This window comes from Nothobranchius furzeri, chromosome 1, assembly GCF_043380555.1.
Source record: "Nothobranchius furzeri strain GRZ-AD chromosome 1, NfurGRZ-RIMD1, whole genome shotgun sequence".
In the NCBI taxonomy this organism is placed as follows: domain Eukaryota; kingdom Metazoa; phylum Chordata; class Actinopteri; order Cyprinodontiformes; family Nothobranchiidae; genus Nothobranchius; species Nothobranchius furzeri.
In genome coordinates, this window is record NC_091741.1 from 90,765,365 (window position 1) to 90,780,647 (window position 15,283).

General features: G+C 42.1%; 1 protein-coding gene across 4 annotated transcripts in view; it reads right to left on the reverse strand.

Annotated features, from left to right (window-relative positions):
• Positions 1–14,487, reverse strand: part of klhl4 (kelch-like family member 4) — a 38,999-nt gene extending 24,512 nt beyond the window's left edge. The window contains exons 1-2 of one of the 4 annotated variants that reach the window (XM_015946550.3): positions 14,042–14,487; positions 8,815–9,287 (exon numbers count right to left, since the gene is read on the reverse strand). In XM_015946550.3, coding sequence (XP_015802036.3) covers positions 8,815–9,281 — 467 coding nt within the window. In that variant the 5' untranslated portion in view covers positions 9,282–9,287; positions 14,042–14,487. Of the gene's footprint in view, positions 1–1,320; positions 1,852–8,814; positions 9,288–14,041 lie in introns of those variants that run through there. The other 3 variants (XM_070551332.1, XM_015946558.3, XM_015946566.3) reach the window with 3 other exon arrangements.
• Between the last annotated feature and the right edge of the window lie 796 nt (positions 14,488–15,283).

Here is a 15,283-nt window from a genome sequence, read left to right on the forward strand (position 1 = left end):
GTGTCCTTCACAGAAGAACGTGTGCTCATTGACATTTAGGGCTGTTTGTTGGACTACGTAAACACTCGAGCTGCTGCTCCAGGAGAATCGTCTCGTGTGTGTGTGTTTCTGCTGTGAGAAGACTGATATGGCTCAAGAAAAAAAATAAATGTAGCTATTTAAAGCAACACTTTGCGCCGCTACTTATTACTGCTCATGTGCTGATATGAAAGCCACATTAACTGGTCTAAGTTACAGAATTGAAATAAGCTGTAAATACAAACTGTGATGCTTGGCAGCTCGATGGATTGGCTCACTCAGATTTCTAACGCAGGGAAGATGGAGAGGGGGCTGTGGTTCTGACTGATGTTCTGTTTAACACGCTGTAACAAAGTTTTGAGTCAAGCGAGGAACTTTTCTTCGTTGTTTTGCCAGAAGCAACAACATTTCTCCCTTGGGAACTGTTTATGTTTCACCGCAGTCGTTGCAGCATCCTATAGTCTAATCTTTATTGGGTAGCTTTATGCTAAATGCAAAAGTAATTTATTGCCCTGCCTCGGTATTCCCTACTGACTCGGGAATCTTGCAAAGGAACACCAAACAAGCCTGAATAAGCAATCGGGCCATAAAAGCAAGATCCATGGCTTTTCTATTGGCTCCGAGGCACACTGTAAGGATTTTTATGGCTACCAATCTCTCCGACACTAATTGCTTTGGTATCACATTCTGGGGAGCAGTAAATTCTGGGGTGTATGTTTTGCTTCTAGTGGTGGGTTGGATCATCAAAAGTATAGCCTGGTTTTATTAAGGCACTAAAACCCCAGAACACCTTGCAGTAGAGGAGCTGCTGTGGAGAGAATGATGCTTGCTACAAACTTGAATCACTGAGAAATTCAAAGATAAGGCACAAGAAAGAACTAATCCAAGAAGTAAAAGGGTCTTACGGTTTGGTCCGCACACCTTCTTAAAGCCGTCTCACCCAAATGCCTCGGAGACGCAGCAACAACAGTGTTTATTTAATGCTTTGCAAGTGAGGAAGATGCTGTATTTAACACTTATGTCATCTTCACAGGCTATTTAAAGTCAACACTCATGTACACGCTGTTGAAATTGTTTCCAAAATAAAATATGTTCCTCCATCAGCTCAGATTATCTCTTGACTGTAAATGTCAGACATGCTGCTGAAAATCTCATCCCAAGCAGAATTGCTGCCATCCTTCTACTGGAGGGGGAGCTGAGCCTGAATGGCCCAAATGGGAAATATATCTTTCAAAATAGATTATAACAGTTGAACAGCTCGAGGTGGTTGGATAATCTAACAGCTTCTAAGGAACCTCTTACAGTGTGTGGCAAGTTGATGTGTTTCTTGAGATCTTTATGTTTCTGACTTGTGAAAGTCGCTGAGCTGAGGGACGTATAAGCTCTGCTGTGAAAACTCCATCTAGGAAGAGAGAAATTAGATTAATTCTCAAAATGCATCAAAACATGTATTTTCTCTCTTCGTGTTATTTTTCAGAGCACTAAAAGGGTTCACAACAGCATTTTGTTTCATTGCCTCTGAAGCTCATTGTCGTACAGTTACACCAACTTCAGTTAGGCTGTCAGCTGCATGCAGGAACTGCGTCCTCGTGAAACCGCTTCAAGTGCAGTCAGCAGGCCTTTTATGTCAAAGAGTGTGATGAAAAATTGCCTTGGCTATTGGCAGAAATGAAATATGGCCTTGTATGTTTCCTACAACCATTACTGCAATGTGCAATAATCACAATCTCCAAAGAGCTGCAAACACAAAATGTCGTTAAAGTTAACGTAAGCAGCTAAAGATGGCATGATGTCAATGAGTGTGTGTGTGTGTGTGTGTGTGTGTGTGTGTGTGTGTGTGTGTGTGTGTGTGTGTGTGCGCGTGTGTGTGTGTGTGTGTGTGTGCTGTGTGTGTTTGTGTGTGTGTGTGCGCGCGCGCGCGCTTACGTACGTGAGTGGGTGTGAATGCAGAGGGTTTGGGGGCGTTCTGTAAGTGAAAAATGTGCAGATCTAAGCAGAAAGCGCCTTGCTGCTGGCAAGTTAACTTGCATGGTGTATGAGGCTGTCATCATCATAAGATTGTCCATAATTTGTTAACATTTGATTATACTGGGTAAACAAGTGGATATGCAGTATTGGAGCTGTGGGTATTGATGTGTGTTTGCTGTATGTATTGATATTAAAGTATATCCAGAAGGCTAATGATGAAATTTCAAAGTTTGATTTTTATCTAAATAAATATTTAATTGATTTTATTTGAAACCTTGATTAGATGATTTTAAGATATTTATTTTCTATTTAGCTAAACTGCAAAACAAGGCAAGATTGGAAAATGGATAATAAAATGTAGTTAGTACGTTGGGCTCATTCCTGGTGAGAGTTGGACTCCCTTTGTCACCGATCCTGTTCACCACTTTTATGGACAGGGTTTCTACAGGCATAGGGATCATGTCTCTGTGTTTTGTAGATGGTTTGGTCCTGTTGGCTTCATCAAACCATGATCTCCAACTGGAGCAGTTTGCAGCCAAGAGTGAAGCAGCTGGGATGAGAATCAGCTCCTCTAAATTCAAGACCATGGTCTTGAAACGAAAAAGGGTAGAATGCCTTCTCTGGATCAGGGATGAGGTCCTGCCCCAAGCGGAGGTATTTAATTATCTCAGGGTCTTGCTCACGAATGAAGCAAAGATGAAGTGCAAGATTGATAGGCGGATTGATGCAGTGTCTGCAGTGATGTAGGCATTTTACTGGTCTGTCGTGGTGAAGAGAGAGCTTAGCTCAAAGGCGAAGCTCTTGATTTACAGGATGATCTATGTTCCAACCCTCATCTATTAGATTACAGATACAAGCAACTGAAATGACTCTGCAGGGTGGCTGGGCTCTCCCTTAGAGATAGGGTGAGAAGTGCAGTCATCTGGGAGGGGCTTGGAGTAGATCCGCTGCTCCTCCGCATCAATAGAAGCCAGTTGAGGTGCCTCGGGCCATCTAGTTAGAATGTTTTCTGGACACCTCCCTGGTGAGGTTTTCTGGGCACATCCAACCAGGAGGAGACATAAGTGAAGACCCAGGACACAGTGGAGGGACTGTGTTTCTTGGCTGGCCAGGGAACACCTTGGGATTCCCCAAGAGGAGCTGGCCCAAGTGGCTGGGAAGTGGCTTGGGCTGCTGCCCTCCGAGACTCGACCCCGGATAAGTGGAGGAAAATGGATGGATGGATGGATGGATAGACGGATAATAAAATGAAAGGAAAACCAGAATGCTACAATATTTCAAAGCTACTACAAAGAAAGAAAAAAACATAACATTGTGCTTTACATCATTAGTTACACAATTTCTCTTTGATTTTATAGGTTTTTTTGCTGAATTTTATGTGAAATTGTATCTGACAAAAAATGTTTCTTCATGTTTTGGTACAGACAGTCAATCTAGATGTAGAAGATGAGCAAGCAGTACCTTGGGAAATGGTCTGCTTCATCAGATATTACTTGTTTTGGGGTTATTTTTGATCACAGATTAGTTACAGATTCATAAACAAATGATCATGTCAGACAAAGGTCCTGATGAGAGACAAGTGTACTTTATTTGTGAGGTGTGTGGCCCATTCCATTTGGAGTAAACCTTACACTGCATTGCAGAAAAAGATCATTAAACCAACAGCCCAACATGGTGGTGGTAGTGTGATGGTCTGGGACTGCTTTCTTACATTAGGAGCTGAACAACTTGCCATAAATGGTGTGTCTATGAATTCTGTTCTCTGTCAAAAATCCTGAAAATGGCTGTCTGACCTTTGAACTCAAACAGACAGTTTGTGTTGGAAAACCCTCCAATATGGCTGAATGAAAGCAATTATAAATGATAAATGACCTGCACTTGTACAGCACCTTTCAGAGTCAGAGGACTCCTACAAGTGTCATCCTTTCACACTGATGGTGATGAGCTACAACGTAACTACAATGTAACCGGTCCCTCTGACCACCACCAGCAAGCAAGGTGGGTTAAGTGTCTTGCCCAAGGACACAACAGCAGAATTCTCTGTCTGGAGCTGGGATCGAACCAGAAACCTTCCAATTACTGGTCGACCCGCTCTACCTGTTGAGCTACCACTGCCCAAGAGGAGAGTAGGGCCAACATTCCTCCACAGTGACAAGACGGACTCATCAGTTTTCACGAGCACTTGATTTCAGTTGCTGCCTCCAAGGGTGGTACAACCAGTTATTAGGTTGAAGGGCAATTTCAAATTCACAAAAAAACAGATTGTTTTTATTAGATTTTTTCCCCCTCTATAAATGAAGTCATCATCTGAAGACTGCAACTTGTATTTACCAGATTAGCTCTCGTTTCAGCAGCATCATTCAGATCTCCTAATTTTACTTTGACTCAAGTTGCTTTGGGGCAGTTCTTAAACAGTTTTGCTGCTCCTAAAAATCGATTTATTGAACGGAAACTCTGCCAGGGAATATTTCATTTGAATCAGCTGAAACAATCCTGGATGATCAACATTTAAAAACAATCTGATGATTTGCAATGAACCGCATGCAGCCTCACACTTGTGAAGCATTTCTGCTTTGAAATGGCCTTTAGAGCACAGAATGCAAACTTAGCAAGAAAACTGACCTGCAGATTAATGAAACCTGTAAGCCTGTGTCAAATACCAGTTTAAGATTACAAAAGATAAACGGAGTTGTTCAATTTATGGCCTCTTAAGAGCTTGTCAAGTCGGATGTGTCACACGTAGACCAATTTGAGCTGCGTGGCCTTATGAAGCGTTTGACCAGCGTCTGAATTACTGCTGTTGACAACGAGGGAGGTGGTGGTATTTCTTCACCAAGGCGGTGGAAAGAGAATTGAGATATCATTCAAACCAACAGCCTGCTGACTCAAGTCTCTGTTATTGTTTATGTGGGAGAGGTCATGGTTTCTATTCCACTCAGGTTAACTTCTGTCATATATTCTCCGTCAAACTCATGGAAGAGGTTATTTGGATGAGAGTCACAAGGACACAACAAATGCAGAGCATATATATTTATATACACAGACAAAGGTGACACATAGTGAGGCAGCGTATACATCCTGTTTACTTCATTATGAGTCTCTGCAGATACGCACCAGGGTGATGAAGTTTATCTAAATGTAAAAGTGATTTAACAGGAAGGAATAATTATAACAGAGTACACTTCAGCTTACTCTCTAACTACTTTACTATGTACACCTTTTCCATCATATACAGTGATCCCTCGCTACTTCGCAGTTCGTTTATCGCGGATTCACGACTTCGCGGATTTTTTCTTTGGAGCCTTATTCAAGGGAAATTCGCAGATTTGCGTTATTTTTCACAGATTCGCGGTATTTTTCTATGCGAAATATCAAGAAATTCCTGTTTTTTTTCATCAATTTCATCATAAAATGTACATTAAAGGGTGGTTTGTTAACAGTACTATGTAAAGGGAGGGTTTTATAAGTCTGAATACTGTACGTACCTGTTAAATAAATACTGTAAATATGGTGTCCCTACTTCGCGGACTTTCACCTATCGCGGCCAGGTCTGGAACGCATCTACCGCGATAAACGAGGGATCACTGTATTCACATGACAACAAGCCAACAGAAGCTCACATATCTAATCACTACAACCAAGATCTGTGGAATAACATCTCTAAACCAGAATATGTTGAAGTTTGAGGCAGATTGACTAAAGCAGCAGGAGACCTCGCCTGGTGTCACTCCTCTCAGCTAGGAACAGGAAAACGATGCTACGATTCAAACAAGATCATCAAATCTCAATCCAGCCCATTTCCTTGGAATGTGTTAGAACAGGAGATTCACTTCACCAATCTGCAGGAATTGTGTTGCAACCATGTCAGTATGGAATGTTTCGATTCAGTTGTTTCAGTTCACAACCAGAGTCGTCTCAATGCACTTAAGAAAGTAAACATTCCAATTGAACCTACATATCAGTGCACTGAGTTCAGTTCAATAAGTTAAAGGTTTCCTATGTAAGAAACCCAGCAGATTGCATCGAGTCACTGACTCGAATTAAAATTAGTTTTTTTCTTTTTATAAGACAAATGCGGTTTTAAAGATGTTTCTTCATACCTATTGACAGTTTCGCCTGAAAGCTTCAGTCATCCTCAGAGCGTCAGACTTTCTGTCGTCGTGTCACTTATCAGCTGGTCTGGGAGCGCTATCAAACTGACGACTGAAGCTTTCAGCCGTAACTGTGAGAAGGTATGAAAGAATAACTTACAACGTTTGTCTTATTAAAAGAAAATAAGTAATTTTAGTTAATAAGGATGACAAAATTAACTAAAGTCACTGACTTGTGTCAGAGATTTTACAGCAATGCCCATTCTAAGCAAGCATGTAGCGACAGTGGAGAGGAAAACTCCTCTTGACATGAAGAGACCTCCAACAGAACCTGGCTCTGTAGGAGCAGCCGTACGCCGTGGCATGTTTCCAAAATGTTGTTGAATCTATGAAAAGTAGACAGACCCGGTTCTAACTTGATGTTCCTAATAAAGTGGACACTGAGTGTATGTCGGTTGTTAAAACTAAGCTACATCACACTTTGTCTTGTTTCCATCTTCTAAATGTAAAGTAGTTTTAAAGCAGGAACTTCCTGTTTTTCATATCCTGACATTAAAATCTTCATGCTTAGTGAAAAGTGTTCCATCAGTCCAGTAAAGCTTCCTCTACACACGCCGAGCTGTTTCCATTGATTTTTATAATTAATTCAGTTCGACAGCAGTGTGAAATATCAACATAAGGAGCCAGAAACTGTATGCATTAGATAAATTGAAGTAATTGATGAGCTGGTTTAGAAAATTTGTGAATGAAGCCAGTGACAGAGGGGTGTGAGTGACACATTTCTTCCACCCACATGCAGAACTTTTGTATTTTCCACAACCACCAGAACTGATTTCTAGATGCTGCCTTTGAGATTGTGACAAATTAGGTGTCAAGGATTTATGATGCGAGACGTAATCGGGCCACCCAGCTGGTGGAGTAAATAAATGTACATATCTCAGTGACATCCTGCTTAGCAACAGATGAGCGTGTCATCCGTGATGTGTCACGCAGTCGCCGGCTTCTTTCAGGCTACTTTGGAAAAGAGCTCATACTAAAGTTCCTGTTAACGAGCAACTTTGTTTTCATTAGGCATGTTTTCAATTACAAGTCTTTGTCAGTGTTTGGATTTATTATAAAAGCACTCTTTTCTAAAAGTCTTGCAGGGCAAAGCTTCATAAAAAGAGGCGTTAAAGTCCCTCTCAGTTGTGCAACTGACATTTATAGTTTCAGACTTATCATTTTGTTCACACTGCTAAAGGTTTAAACGCTTAAGAAGACTCTGATAACTTAACATTATTAAATACATAAATCAATACACGTAAAACACAGAATGGCTGCACAAGGGATGGGTTTCATGATCCAGTGGAGCAGAGCTGTTTCAATAATTCAGAATAATTGTCAAAATATGCTGGCTGTGCTTTTTTTTTAACATGGCCAACATGAACTCAAGGATCCAGGGAGCCAGAGAGCTACACATTTTTTACTTTGAGGCACATCTTTTATGCATGCACTTTTCACACATAGGGACTCCAAAACACCAAAATCTGCCAATTATGCTCACACCAAGAGCAGAATGTGGAGCTGAATCTTAACTCGGAATAATTCATGCTCAGTTCAGGGAGCCCAACCATCGACTGCCTGTGGCATTCATTCAATCCACCCTGACACGTTCTGCACCGTATGTAGAGCTTGGAAAGACGCACCAAACAAAGGGACAGGTTTACTTTCATTGTTCTTTTCATCACCAGCTACACAGGCAAAAAGCGCACGGGAATCAGCAAAGCTTAAGGACCAGTCACCTGAGAATGTCACAGATGTAGGATGAAAGGAGAGCTGGTCTTTTTATCTATCAGGTGAGGTGTGTTTTTAGTGTTCAGCCAGACAGCAAACACACAAACGGGCTGACGCTGACACATTCATCTCTAACCTGTTTACTTCCTGGAAGAAGATGTAGGATCATGAGGAAAACCAGTGAGAGGAAAAGGGGGAGACGGGATTTATCATTGGAAAATTGGTTTAGGAGAGATCAGTGTGAGGATTTGTGAGATTTGGATTCTGTGCTATTCACTAGCCATGATAGCTTTTAGCTCATAAAGAGGACAGTTGCAGATCACTAGATCATGTATGTGATTTCTTTTTGCAGGTCCGAGATGTGTTATGTGATGTAATATCTGCTTTTAACTGAATGGAACGATTGCATTATAGTGTGCTTGTTGAATACTCGGAGGAACGGAGTGAAGGTGTAATTAGGGTGTGATCTGGGCCACAAACAGAAAGGAAGCAAACAGAAGAGGCCTGAGCTTTCAGTTCAATAAATAATTAAAAGGATGTTTTATTGGTTTATCCGAGCTGACGTGCTGTGGACGACGGGAACGAGCTGTCTGCTGGTGGTGGACGCAGGAGAAAGTAGAAAACGGTAGTTTTAGTGGTAGTTTAGTCTCAGCGGATTTAAATGATCTTTCTTTAGGATGAAAGTGAAATAATCACGAAGCAGCTTAGCCTCGGAGAATGTCAACAGATTTTAGCTGTGATTCTACATGTTATATAACTCTTTTATTATTTTAGAGGAAGGTTATGCTCCAAAACAAAACATGATTACTTTTTAATCAAGAGAGGCTGCCTGAAGCAACAGTCTTCTTCAGTTAGATGAAGTTTTAATTTAGCAGCTGCTCTTATTTTGAAAGAAACATGTTCTTTTTTAATCTGATGTTTGAGGATTGACCTCCTAAATTATAACTGCTGATAAAAGTCCTACCTCTCTCTGGCCTCCACCTCTGCAGGTTCCTCCATGCTGCTTTTCACATCTTCCTGGCCAGAGTTTGTTTCCTCTTTCCTTGTAGCACAGGGAGACGAAACACTCTTTGGGGACTCCTCGTTCACCTGGAGGCCGTGGATGGTGCTGGGCAGGGGATAACAGGACTGCTGACCCGTCCTGACGTAGACAGGTGTTGGCCCCAGCGTTTGAGGCATGACGCTGTGGACCGGGCTGCTGGTCTTCCTTGGTCCCACAATACCTCTTTCCCGTGAGTGGCTCTTCAGCCGTCCTTGGACAGGAGTTCCTCTGTGGTCCAGGCCATCCTGCTGGATGAAGCCCCCCACACCTCCACCACCACCTCCTCCTCCTCCTCCACCGGCAGAACCTTGGGATGAATGGCTGAACCAGCGCCAGCGGAGCCTGAGGATCTGTTTCACGTCAAACTCCTTCTTTCCTGACACGGACATCCTCTTCTGGGTTTGGAGTAGACAAAGGCAGTGGTATGATGAGTCCCCAAAAACATGGAGAGCAGAGAAGAGAAAAGCTTTGCTTTCAGTCCTCACTGATCACAGTCTACCTCCTCTTTGCGGTTTTGTCTCCACTATCATGACCACCTCCTCCTCCTCCTTGTGTTACACCTCCGTTGTTCTTTTAGCTGAGATAGGAAGCGGCTCTCTGCAGCTTTTGTTCCAGAGCTAAGACTGCTACCCTCCCTCCAATTCTCTCTCTCTCCTTTCTTTCTCTTTCTCTCCTTCCCTCCTGTGCTGCTGCTGTTTCTGTTTGCTGCTGCTGCTGCTGCTGCTGTGCCGCTGAGGCTGAGTTAATGCACATGCATGATCTGCCCTCCCTCCCCTTTGCCTCCTCTGCTTCGCGTTCTCTCTCCCTCTTTGCTCATCTTTCCTCTGCACACACTAACACATGCCGCTAAAGATGGACCCATACAGTCTGGAATCTGAACGAGAAGGTCCCACCAGCCCTCTGTGGACCTCTCCACTGCTGCTTCGTGTAAGTGTGTGCATGTTTCTGCGTTTGTGAGTGATAACGCGGCTGCCTGCTCCTGCTGCTGAGGAGGGAGGTGGGGTGTCATGGAGCCTGGATGATGAGGTCGCACCTTAACAAAGTAAACCCACTGCTTGCATAAACAGTGAGAGAGGAAGAGCCCTAACTCATACATACACTGATGCACGCATCTTCTTAAACTGAGACAGCACAGACATGGAACAGACATCAACTCACGCCGTCAAGGCAAAAGAAATGAATTTCACACCAGCTCACATCTGTGCAGTCTGCTAGTCTCACATCAAGCAGCATTCTGTGTGTGTGTGTGTGTGTGTGTGTGTGTGTGTGTGTGTGTGTGTGTGTGTGTGTGTGTGTGTGTGTGTGTGTGTGTGTGTGTGTGTATCTCAACGTGAGGTAGCCATGCAGAAAAAATATTCTCTTTCAGTCACTTTCTTGAAAGCTCCTGCGATTACAACTGAAAACTCCATACTGATGAACCTTCAGGGTCAGTAATCTGTCTCCTCTCCTGTCAGGACATCAGACAAAAGGATCTCTTCTTGACATTTCAACTAGACCCCAGCCGAACAATACCTTAATGCTGCTCCCTGTTACACCTGAAATTCAAAAGGACACTTCAGAGAAGCGTGAAGTTTCAGGTCATTCCACATTTTAAATGATAGGCTGCAAGTAAACAGCAATACAGAGGTATGGTGTAAGGGGGTGTGAACACGGTCAAACAATCAGAGATAGCATGTTTCCCCTCATCTATTAAAAACAATATTCACGTAACTCACATAACGTTTATTTTCCATTGTGAAATGAATGTTATGTGTTAAATAGGGATGCACCGATGGATCAGCATTTGATCCCAATCGGCCGATAGCGCCCCTATCGGTTTTGATCGGAGTTTTCAAAATAGATCAAAGCAGACCGATCAGCCAGACCATTTTAGATTAGGTTACATTTCTTTTATTCCCAGATTAGTTTGTAGCACTCATTATAATGTTGTAGAAAATTTCTGGCCAATCCACGTGATCGGTATCGGTGATCGGTATCGGTGATCAGCATTCTTTGATATCGGTATCGGTGATCGGCAGCAAAAAACCTGATCGGTGCATCCCTAGTGTTAAAAGGTATGGATTTTCTCTAACTCTCTTCTGAACAGCCTTCATTTGAAAAAAAAAACAGAATTTACACACTGGATGGATGTGCAACAGCTAGTCTAGAGTGCAGCCAAGACTTCAGTGGACCATCAGCCTACATCTCCAAAATTTTACTGCAGTTCTTTAAACATTGTTTATTTAAAAAATTACACCTCCAATATTTTTTAAATGAAATTGTTATTCTGGCAAACTACACTGCCTGGCTATGAAGAAAAAAAAGTCAACACCCAAAATAAAAAAAACACACACACTAATATTTTGTTGGACCTCCTTTTGCTTTGATTATGGCACACATTCAAAGTGGCATTTCTTCAATAAGTGTTTGCAACATGACAAGATTTATTTCCACCCAGTGTTGCATTAATGTTTCACCAAGATCTTGCATTGACGATGGTAGAGTCTGACCCCTGCACAAAGCCTACTCCAGCACATCACAAAGATTCTCTATGAAGTTAAGGTCTGGACTCTGTAGTGGCCAATGCATGCGTGAAAATGGTGTCTCATGCTTCCTGAACAACTCTTTTTACTAACAGAGCCCGATGAATCCTGGCATTGCCATTTTGGAATATGCCTGGGCCATCAGGGAAGATGGAAAAACCTGGTCATTCAGTATAATAGGTAATCAGCAGACCTCATTCTTGGAGCACATCCTGTTGATGAACCTAGACCTGACCAACTGCAGCAAGCCCAGATCATAGCACTGCCCCCACAGGCTTGTACAGTAGGCACTAGGCATGATGGGTGCATCACTTCATCTGCCTCTCTTCTTACCCTGATGCACCATCACTCTGGAACAGGGTCCATCTGGACTCAACAGACCAGTTTTAATAATGTGTTGGACAGTTCTTAACCCAGTTTTAGTCATTTCTACAATCTCCTCAGATGTTTCCTCTGCTTGATGCCAATGATCTGACCCTTCTCACACAGACTAACATCTTTTCCACAACCACCAGATGTGTCTTTCAGCAAGGCTGTTTAAGAAATGATAAGCAACTCATTGCACTAGTTGGGCTTAAATAAGTTGGAACAACTATTACTTGCAGTAATTATCCAATAGGATGCTCCTACCTATTTGCTTTGTTAAATCCCGGTGGTGACTTTTGGGGGGGGGGGGGGGGGGTTGGGCAAGCATTGCATTTAGAAATTCCTGTACAATTTAATTAATGATGCACTGGAAGTGCTGATGATGTCTAAGCATGTAAATAACAAAATTCAAAGAAAACGACTGATGTAAAACTGATGGCAGTTTAAATGTTGCATAACCTATGATATAATTTGGGAGACAGCATTTTGGGTTCTGTAGTTTTAGAAAAAATGTGTCATTGTGACATTGTTCTTAAGTGTTGGTTGTGATGAATCCCTTTTTCTCACTGCTTGGTTTGTGTTGACACGCATCACTCGTAACATCTTCTGAGTATTTTTGTGTTTCCACTTTTATCCAGACCAGGTGTGGTCATCAAGAAAAAGAGTTCATTAGATTATCGTGCTAATCCACATTGGGATTCAAACTGTTTTTCTCTATTGATATTGAGATTGATATTTCCAGCAGCATAGCAGCAACACAGTTTAGTCTTCGCTGTGCTGTAGGATGTAAACTTTATTTCTCTTAAACGAGGCTGTTCAGGAACCCATGAACAACAGATAACAGCAGTAATTATTGATTAAATAGAAACAGAAGCACACTTCCAAATAGCAGCAATAGGTATTTATAAACATAACAATAACCAAATAAATCAGGCTGGAGTATTTTTGTTTCTAATTTCTACTTTGATGTCAGGAGAGATGCAAACCTGGCGAACAGCTCACAGCCACCCACAACACCTCCTACGGCACATTTCAGATTCAACCAGCTGTTGGGATCACTTGCTGTCTAAACCGTCCACTTCAGTCGTAACATTGACTCCATTCTCTGGTTCTCTTCACTTTAGTTTACTGTGATTCTGAGCTCAGCGGGTGAGCACCTGCACAACCTCTCAAGAGAACGACTTCAAGAATAATCATTCTAATGAAATGCACAAAGAAATCACACAAAATGTTCAAACAAATAAATGTAGGGGTTTCTTTTGATCCGTGTAATTGTTTCAAACAGTCCTTTTGGTTTTAACGATCACATGTCTGCAGAATGTGCATTCGTTTGTAAAAGGAAATCTCACAAATTACTATTACTGCAACTTTTAGGCCTATCGGTAAAATAAAATAGATTCTAAATGTCAAGTCTATGTGTTGTTCCATCAAAACAATTTATTGTAGTGAGTTGTGGCTTAACAAGCTATCACACTACTTAATCTATCCCATTCTTTTAGAAGTCAAGGACACCATCTGGTTTCTCTTCACATAACAGATGTGGTGCAAGATGTCAGAGTGCTGAGGGTAAACCACATTATCATCTAAATCCTGCCTCCCTGCTGAACATACCTTCATGCTCCAATAGATGCTCTCAGAGCATTGGACAGGCAGATGAGCTCTGCCTTCACCTGCAATCAAGCTGTAAAGGTGAAATAAAAATGTCTACCTTCATGAAACATCCTGGTGTACAACTCCAGTGTGTCTGCTCCACTGAGGCTGTGAGATACTCTTGATTCTGTTTCACCGATAAACTGTCAAAAGAAATAGTGTTTTTTTTTTTACTTCCCTGTCTACACTCTGGATTATTCTGTGTTCTTGTGGAGAGCGTGAAACATGAATAGGATCCACCTCCACCTTCGGCTACAACTGCACGACCCTTGCATGAATATTGATTCAATCCTTCAAGAAGAGATGAAAGACAGGCCTCTCAAAGGCAGGTGATACTCTGTGTTGTTTAGCTCCAACTCTGCAGGTAAATAGTCATGAAATAATTAACTAAAGTGCTCATATGTGGTGTTCAATAACACTCATGAGCAGAAGCAGCTATTTTCAGTCTCAGTAAGACGTGAAAAAAAAATGGTTGATTCTGAGTTACGGATTAATAAGGCATGAACAGGAACGTATACCACAACAAGAAAGCATAGTGACAAAATAAACAAATGCACAAATAACAAAGTGACCTAAAACATTGAAAACTGTCTTCTGGTCTTTAATCTTACCTGAGCAAGTGATTCGGTGAGTTATTTAGCCTTCATGTGCTGCAGCTGGCTCCTAAAATGAATGGAAAACAGGTTGTGCATGTCTGCTCCAACTCTCTCTCTCTTCCCTCCTTCACAGCAAAAATGTTTTCTCCTCCAGAAAGGAAAGGGGCACCTTCCTCTTTTAAAGGAAACTTCTGTTGGTTTCCTTCCTCTGCAGGACAGCAACCATTGTGTTCAGAGAATCAGGAAACCTGGAATCGCATCCTGTGTTTCAGGGAAAATCTGGCCTGTTAACGGTTTCTAATATTGATGAACGGCTGCCTGGTAAAACCATTAACACAGAAACTGGCATTTTTACAGACCTCACTTTTTATTAGTGATGTGTCGGACGCGTACGAACCGGCTCTAAGAGTCGGCTCTTTGAAGTGAACGACGGGAGCCGGCTCGTCATTGGGAGCCGTCCCCTCCCCTCTTGCTTTGGTGAAAGCTACAGGCTTTAGACAGGTCAACATGCGTAACTGCGTGTCCAGACTGTCCACACACAGAGCAGTGTGTGTGTGTGTGTGTGTGTGTGTGTGGGGGGGGGGGGGGTGTCAGACTCAGACACACAGCAGAGCACATGCGAGCGAGAGACAGGAGAGTGCGACAAAGACAGTAAGAAAATGAGCGCCAGCAGTCGAAAAGTGGAGATTTCTTAAAGTGTTCAGTTATTAAATCCGCAGAAATGATAAATATTTGATATATTGCATATTTTTTACATTAGTAAATAATTTTACATATAGTTTTGCATTATTTTGGTTATAAATGTACTCTACGCAACAGAAAATCTGAGGAGCCACTTGGGAACTGAAAGAGCCGGCTCTTTTTGGTGAGCTGAGCCAAAAGAACCGGCTCTCTTAAAAGAGCCGGAATTCCCATCACTACTTTTTATTGGTCTAAACAATTCTATTCTACAAAAACAATAAAGCCATATTAAAAGTCATTTATTGTAATCATCATAAGCCTTTAATGTTCAAAGATGGGACTTTGCTCCAGTCATTTAAGGCAAAGTAGGTTATAATAAATATAATAATTTTAATTAACAAATAGCCAGCTGAGTTTTGTTCAGAAATCCTTAAGGCTCAGTGCTTGTCACAGTTCTGTCACGGTTCTGTATTCATCTACGGCTCATCGTGTTTTGCTCCTCTGAGCTTGTTGCAGGTGGGCGTGTCGGAGAGTCTCAGCTGTGGAAGATTTTCCCATAAGCAAGGCCAGGGGATT